Here is an 8066-nt window from a genome sequence, read left to right on the forward strand (position 1 = left end):
AGAGTACTTCTCTCGGTGTTTTTATTCGTCTCTGTTTAAATTAAAAGCTCAGCGACTGTACGCTAGCGTGAGAAACAGTCATATGCTAAAGTTGGCAGTTCATAACCAGTGTGATACATCGATAGCTAATCAACAGCATTAGCATGTGATTTAATTTCTGTCGATGCTGTCTAAAGGGCCTTTTTTGCGTTTTTCCTATGCAAGAGAATAATTATCCTGCAGCTTCCGGGTTCGACCGGAAGCTGTTTTTCTTGTTTACATTCTCCGGGGCTCTGCGAGCTAACTGGCGAAGGGAAGCGCTACGGCTTTTCCAAAACAATGTCTGACAGTTGATTAAAACCGTGGATTTATTGCAGTTTTTTGCTCTATTTCCTCTGTGTTGTTTTGGGGGTCATGGCTTCCCCTCGCTGGTGCTGCCTCGGGGTGTCGTTACCGCTCCTGCTACTGCTGCTGCTGCGGTGGCCGGGGCTGCTGGCGGTGGCGGAGCAGGTTGCTCTGGTAGAGGTTTTCTTGGAACAGCGGCCAGATGCGAGCGACCTGCTCCAGGGGGAGGTGGTTGAGTCCAGCCTGGGCGGTGGGAGCTCCGAGCAGCGGGACGAGGAGCGAGAAGAGTTGGAGGCAGACCTGGTCCTGGTGAGTGGGCCTGGGGGGGTCAAAGCTGCTCGGCTCTTGTCCTGGTCCTTTAATAGAGTGGTACACGCGGGTGACACGAGCCCAAAATAACAATTTGTTTTGTTAACTACGTTTTATTTTTTTTGGCTTAAAATAAGATTTTAGATAGAAAAATTTAACTTTAACGTGTTGCCTTTTTTGTATGTGGACCAATCACACCTTTCAGGTAAAAGAGATAAAAGAAGATGTACTAATATTAAAAACAGATCAACAATCACCCGTCAGAACTTCCACCCTGGTGCAGGGCAGATGTTCAGCCTGTTTCCCTGTCCTTTGTCTTTAGGTTAGAGATGAGGTGACACCAGTGGACGAAGGAGAAGACGAGGCTGACATCAAGAAGCAGGAGCCGTGGATCGGGGTTGTGCCCGTGGAGATAGACGAAAGCAAAGCCTCGACTGGGAACCAGGAGTCCTTCGCTGATGCTGTGGTAAATAAAGTGAGTGGTATTTGTACAGTTCAGTCAACTGCTTAGTTTTCACATGTTCCACATTGCCTTTCTGCTTTAGTTCTGTGATCAGTCTGTTTTCAGTATTTTAGAAGTATTTTAGTTAAACCTGAAAGGTAACATCGATTTCTCTCTGTTCAAGATGAAGCGAGCGTTGGTCCTCGGAGCGTCGGCGCTGATTATTCTGGCTCTCAACCAAAACACCGTCAGTGAGGTAAAAAGTCAGAAAGAAGGATGTGTCTGCAGTTGATACGGATCTTGTTTCTCCATCTTTTCCATCATAACTGTACGGCAACTTCCTCAGACGTTTTCCTTATTTGACTTATTTTTACATGTGCCAGTCCATGTACATGACCCCGATGCAAGTTACAGGCTGAAAGTAAAGTTGCAGGTTATACTGCAAGTGCCGCTGGAGTGTGAACATCCTCATGCCAGTCTGTGTCAGGACAAGGCATAAAAATGGCTGCATATATAACAACAGTTCAAATGTTCACATTCTATTAGAAACAGATCTGAGGTTTAGGTCCAGTGAAGTCCCCAAGCGACAGAGATGACAACAACATAAAAGGATGTCTTTGCAGAAGCTTTTTTGGATTTCTTCATGAATCCCTCAAGAAGAGTGAAACTGAGAGGATCATCTGAGAGCAGCACCTACAGTTCCCATGAGTGTAACCCAGCTGCCTTTCTCGTTTCCCTGTCCTCACATCTTACTCCCTCCCAGCAGACATCTAAGCGGGGAGGCACGTTTGATACAACTTCATCATTAATAGTTTTATCATAGCCAAACTGCTGCTTTATTTTATGATCTCAGATGTAACTGTACTGATCGCAGTATAAGAGAGAAAACCGCCAACAGTCAGATGACCCCTTGTGAACACCCTTTGGTAACAGTGGGAAGGAAGAACTCCCTTTTACAGGAGGAGACCTCTTCAAGAGCAGGCTCTGCTGGGATTCTTCAGGCGATGAGGAGGAAGAGAATTGTTTGGACCTGAAACATGAACTCTGACCCTGAAAACCTGAGAAACATACATTTGTTTTCTTCAAAATTTCCTGACATTCATGAACCTGTGTGTCATTTACCTTTTTGTGTTGATCGTTTAGGAAGTACGCTTCATAATTTAGTAAATCACAAAGCACCTCAGCTAACTCTTTGTCTGCAAGAGAGGCCGAATGTAATGTTTATTAAGCCAGTGAGAGGACATACAGTACACAGCATGATGAAAAGGGTTTTTGTTTTTTGAACCTTTCTTTCATAACAGCCCAGCCAAATGTGCCGTTGTTGCACTCTGTGCATGCTTCTTATCAGATCATTGACAGTAATAATGCTGGTGGCTGTTTTAGGTTTACTGTGTAAATCCGCTTTTGATGTTGCCGCAACCTCTATTTCTATTTTCTCATATGAGACTATTATAGTATTTTATGTTGTATCTAACTTAATTGAAGAGCCACCATTAAGCATGGAAACATGCAGATATCATTAAATAAGTCTTTTTCAACTGCACAGCTCTGACTGTGTTTACATTTCAGTCTGCTGAATTCTTAACCCTGTTTTTCCTGTTTGTAGATGGATTTATCCCAGGTGCTGTCCAAGCCCATCATTGTGATCCAGACATCAGAAAATGTGACCAAGCTGATCGGAGCACTGCTCAGGTCAGTGCCTGATTATCAGAGATGCAGCTGCATACATGCGTCCATGAGTGTGAGTTGCATATAATGGCACATGTGTTTGCAATTCAGAGGGACGGAACGCTGATGGAAACTGTGCATTAATTTGAATGCGCCCTGCATAGTTTCACAGAACAACTTCAAAAAGTAACAGTGGGAGGTTAACTTACCTTAAAAATGGGTTTCAAGGGTATTTCAAGCATGCATGCAGTAAACTCAGGTTCTGCCACACTCAATTTCAACAGCCTCACTGAGACAGGAGAATCACATCAAGGCGAGATGTTTACAATTTATCGATAGGCTTTCATGTCAAATGTGTCTTATGTGGATTTGAAAATGGCAGCATCAGTGTGTCCGTATTTCACAATACAAGCACTGTGTTGTATGAAAAAAACTTACAAGTAGTGATTGAGTCCAGTAGATGTCACAAATGTCACCCTCTGCTGCCCGTGAGAGAGGATGCAGATGTTCTTAGCCATCATTGATATGCAGTCTGCGCTTGTTGGTTGTTGGAAACACTAATGGAGAAAAATGCAAACAAAGCAGGAGGACTGGAAGGTGGCAGATGATTTTTATCGGCACCTAAATCTGCACCGACCTCTTCACAGGGGCCTTCAGGCGACGGCAAAAATCACATACAGGACGATCCTGCAGGACAACCTGGTGAGATCCACACCCATCTCAGTTGTTAGCACCCTCCAGTGGTGAGTGAACAGATGACAGGCTGAGCTGACAGTGAGCGCATTGCTGCTGTGTGTTCGGGCAGGGAGCCACGCTCACGCTGTGGTCCAGCTGCGGGCGGTCGAGAGGAGGTCGCTACGGGGAGTGGCAGGGGGTCATCTGCACCGGCGAGACCAACTCTCAGGTCCAGGTGGGCAAACACGACACAGTCAAACACACGTCTGCTTTTAAGCTGCTGCATAGGAGCCGAGTGAGTAACTCGTGTTAGAGCCTAAACCTCTGACTTCCTACTTGTCAAGATAACCCGATTAGATGGAACGGTACAGAATTAGAAATATAAGCTAATTTATCTGGAAGACTTTTCTTGTTTGTGATGTAGAGGAATCCGTGTTGTTGCTGCTTCACAGAAGTACCTGCAGCAGCTGTGGGACACCGTCCTCCTGGTGGCTCTGATCCTCAGCACAGGAGTCATCGTTCAGGCTCGCTGGCAGTACCAAGGCCGCCAGCTGAACGACGACTTAGAGGTAGACAATTATGTTTTTTATTTAAAATTTGCTTTGGCACAGCCCCTCGGGTCCCCCCCCCTTTTTAAGCCAAGTTTTTCTGATTGGCTGCTCCTTTCAAATAAAAGATTCAAACAGCAGCAACTGTTCCTGAGGTATCTGCTCTCAGCAACAGTTGAGAGCAGATATTTTTAAATGCTGGATGCCTTCCTGATGTAACCTCAGTGTGTGTGGCTGGGAGTGAATCGGCGACCTTGCGTTCATTAAGCAAATGTGTAAACTTCCGCAGTACAGAGGCTCGAGGCAAAGAGCACAACAAAGCAGCCTACACAAAACAAAAGCTGTCTGTGAGGAGAACTTTAAGTCAGGCCTCTGTCGTGCAGTTTCAATTAAATTTTATTTATATAACACTAAAATCACAACAACATTCACCTCAAGTCATCTAATACTATGAGCTAACGTCTCTACAATTACACCCACACAGAAATAAAAATCAGCGGTACATGAGATGTTCTGCTGGCTACTTCTCTCACCCCAACCGGTCGCAGCAGATGGCCCCGCCCCTCCCTGAGCCTGGTTCTGCCGGAGGTTTCTTCCTGTTAAAAGGGAGTTCTTCCTCCCCTCTGTCGCCAAAGTGCTTGCTCATAGGGGGTCATATGATTGTTGGGTTTTCTCTGTATCATGAAGCGCCTTGAGGTGACTTTTGTTGTGATTTGGCGCTATATAAATACAATTGAATTGAATTGAACTGTGTTTTTCAGCTCCTTCCCAAACAGGACGTTCTGAAGAGGATGTCATCCCTGAAGACCAAACGATACCGTCAGCCCAAACCCTGGTGTGACCCGTCGCAGCTGGCAGAGGCGGAAACCTGCGCCGTCTGTTTGGAGCCTTTTAACAACAACCAGGTCAGCCGACACCCCCCCCCACACACACACACACACACACACTATAACTCTGTTTAATTCAGTAAGAAGGGAGTGACTGTGAATGATGAGAGTAAATAGTCAAACACGCTCTGCTTTTTGGCTAACTTTGTGATTTAAATAAATGATGCATCTATAAAATGTCGTCTCAGTGTCTGCGGGTGCTGCCGTGTCTTCACGAGTATCACAGAGACTGTGTCGACCCCTGGCTGCTGCTGCAGCACACCTGTCCTCTGTGCAAGCGCAGCATCCTCAGTGAGTTTACACACTCGTACACGCCTCTGTCATCCTCTTGTAAAGGCTTAAAATTACTTGTAGTAAAACACTTTAGTCTGCAGTGGAAGAAGGCTGATCTTTTAAAGTCTCAAGTCTTTGTCAGTCTAATCGTTTTCACGACCGGGACTGAAATGTGTGTCTGAATCTTTTCCTCTCCAGGCAGCATCTGCAAAGACAGCTAACAGTCGTTTCATCTCGGGGAGTCGGTTCACATCCCGACCTCAGTGACACTTATTTTTTGTTTTTGGTTAAAGCGACCTCAACACTTCCTCCTTCCAGCTGTGGATTTGGGAGCATAAACTTGTCGTCGCTGCTGACCGGCCATCAGATTTTAACCTCTACAACATACAGTGGTAGTTTAAAGCAGTACTACGAAGTTCCCCACTGGTCGTGTTATCTGTGAACAGAATTTCTTCTTGAGATCTCGTTACTGTACAACTCGGTGTGTAAACAGCAGCAAATGCAACTGTTTCTGGGATCAGTATGTGTAAAAACTGACAACCTCAGTATCTGAGTCAGCTGCTGGTGCAAAGGCGTTCAATGCTTTTATGTTTTTAGTGTGGATGTACTGATCACCTGGTTCACTTTAGGTCAAAATGATGTCAGTAACCAACAACCAGGGAGGACTGAAAGTTTAAAAAATGGTCGTCTTTGGTACTTTGCAGTTCAGTGGTAGTTGTAGAGCTTCTGTAGTCGTAGTGCAGGAGTCAGTGTGTACCAGCTGGTATCATGTAGGGAAAAAAACACATCCTTAAACTCCTCCTTTACCATTTTATTTATTTTTCCTGCAATTAATCATGCTTAGCATACATCAGCAGCCAGTTTAGTTTCACCTGCACAATCAGTGATGCTGAACAGGTAGGATTGTGTTGGCAGCATAGAAGGATATTGTCCCTTTTTATGAAGCTCTGTGTAACGAGTGCTCTCACAGCTGCTACAGTTTTACTTTACAAATCATAGATCTGCTGCAGTGTCTTTTCAGCTCTTATTTTCCATTTAAATGAATTATCTTTGGGAAATTTGAATTCTGCAGTTTGATGAGAAGAATTCCACTCGTGTTTCTAAGATTTAAAGAAAAGAAAAAAAAATGAAGCCAGACTGAAATGACAGCAAGTCTGGCTCCATCCTAAAGAATCAGAATACCAGAACCTCGTTAGCTTATGGCCCATCCTCTTTCCTTACCAATGAGCTGCAGGGCTGCTAATTTGGATGTAGCCTGTGGACGGGCCTTAAATCTCTCTCTCCTCTGTGGCTCCAGAAAGAGTTCTGGTTGCATAAAAATCTACTTAAAATTACCTTCAGCTCTCTTTCTTTGTTAGCTTTCATAAACCCTGTTGTCACTTTCAAGTCTTATTGAATAAAACGTCAGGTAGTGGGCAAACAGCAGTTTATGCAACAGGACTTTTGTATACAGTCTGTGCTCCACCCAGAATCTGCAACGGGTGGGGAAGTCGCTCACATGTTGACACACCAGGTTAACTGAGGCATCAGGATAGTCTGTTAACAGCTGTAGTCCAAAAGCTGGTGTTGGAGTCTGTCCACAGGAAAACGAATGAAACGGAGGACCGACATCATTTCCTGTCCAATCCTGAAATCACAGAAACCAATCAGGGCCAGAGGCTTTGGGACAGGTCAGGGTTAACTGGTTAGAATTGACTGAACATTACATGTAACGCCTTCAAGGGTGGGGTTGTCGGTCCATCTCTTTTTCAGAACAGTTTATCCAATTTAAGGTTGGAGGGAAAGTCCAGATGAAGCGAGCTCTTCCTGTCAAAAGGGAGTTCTTCCTTTCCACTGTTGCCAAGTTCCGCTCATAAGAGGGTCATCTGTTTTTTGTCTTTGTCTTTTTAGTTTTCTCTCCCAGAGGTTTACCTAACAATAATGTATATATACTTAGATATGGAAATTAAACTGAACTAAATCCACTGCACAACCATTTTTACATTTTCAATTACAAGCCAAGACTATTGAGTTAATGAAGTGCAGAGGTGCTGACAGGCAGATTTAATCATGTTTGGACATAGTTGAGTTTTGGTTTTTTTGTCCCTGTGTTTGATGTAAATGGCAGTAGGTTCGTACAATTTACTAACACAGTAACAACATTCTCACCTGATTTTAAGTAAAAATGTCAAACAGCTCTTTGGAAGACGACATATCCAAACTGTGATTAAAGTAAATCTCTGCAGTGCTGAAACACAGAAAAGAAGCCGTGTACTTACCAAAGCTGAAGATAATTATCACCGTTTTTACTCTGAAGTGTGTTCCTACTGCAAAACGGGAATTTAATCTAATTATTTCCAAACTTTGCCAATAACCACAAACTCAAAGTATGTTAAACATATAGTTTTATTGTATTTATTTTGTGATGTTTTTTTGCAATGCCAACTCCAAAAAGCATAACTTTGTGCTGAAATTGTTACAAAAAGCTCATCGCTGAATAGAAAATAGCGTGTGCATGGCAGTGTGTAGGAAGTTCTCCACGAGGACCATCCTTGCAGAAAGTGCTTCCAAACACAAACGACAGCATCGTTATGAGTTGGAGTTTCCTCATTTATGGTGAAGTCTGGACAGCAGTGGTGTGAGCGGAGTAGATGATGATACACGCGTGCAGCAGCTTTCGCACATGCTCGAACAGGACGAGTCGGCCGCTGAATTCCAGACTTGATCTCCAGGTCAGTAATTGTTCTTCCAGCTACAGAAGGAACTCCTGAACGTCTCCTCCTTTTATTCCTATGTAGTCTGTTTGTTGATGATGATGATGATGTCAAAGAAACTTTGTTAGATCACCCTGGATCTTAATAATAAAATGATTTGTTACATGTTATTCTTTATCGTCAGTCCTTCGCTCACACTTGATGTTTATTGAACTATAGAATAAAATCCTTTGGGCTCAAACACGAC

The 8066-nt window shown here is 43.9% G+C and overlaps 1 protein-coding gene across 1 annotated transcript; it reads left to right on the plus strand.

The window, feature by feature from the left end:
- Positions 1–216: 216 nt before the first annotated feature.
- On the plus strand, positions 217–7989 carry rnf215 (ring finger protein 215). The gene is made up of 10 exons (XM_085295563.1): positions 217–633; positions 956–1108; positions 1260–1331; positions 2682–2767; positions 3391–3445; positions 3549–3653; positions 3871–3987; positions 4728–4871; positions 5042–5144; positions 5325–7989. The coding sequence occupies exons 1-10, from the start codon at positions 394–396 to the stop codon at positions 5345–5347; spliced, it is 1098 nt and encodes a 365-aa protein (XP_085151689.1). The 5' UTR covers positions 217–393; the 3' UTR covers positions 5348–7989.
- Positions 7990–8066: the final 77 nt, after the last annotated feature.

Source organism: Mchenga conophoros, linkage group LG12 (genome assembly GCF_057382185.1).
Source record: "Mchenga conophoros isolate Kocher_MC1m ecotype Shallow Benthic linkage group LG12, M_conophoros_male_GT1.1, whole genome shotgun sequence".
Lineage (NCBI taxonomy): Eukaryota > Metazoa > Chordata > Actinopteri > Cichliformes > Cichlidae > Mchenga > Mchenga conophoros.

Excerpts from the sequence above, each read along its gene's own strand:
- rnf215 (XM_085295563.1), top strand. The coding sequence starts at position 394 with ATGGCTTCCCCTCGCTGGTGCTGCCTCGGGGTGTCGTTACCGCTCCTG. Across the intron at positions 634-955 it reads TGGAGGCAGACCTGGTCCTG|GTTAGAGATGAGGTGACACC; the intron begins GTGAGTGGGCCT and ends CTTTGTCTTTAG. Across the intron at positions 3,988-4,727 it reads AGCTGAACGACGACTTAGAG|CTCCTTCCCAAACAGGACGT; the intron begins GTAGACAATTAT and ends TGTGTTTTTCAG.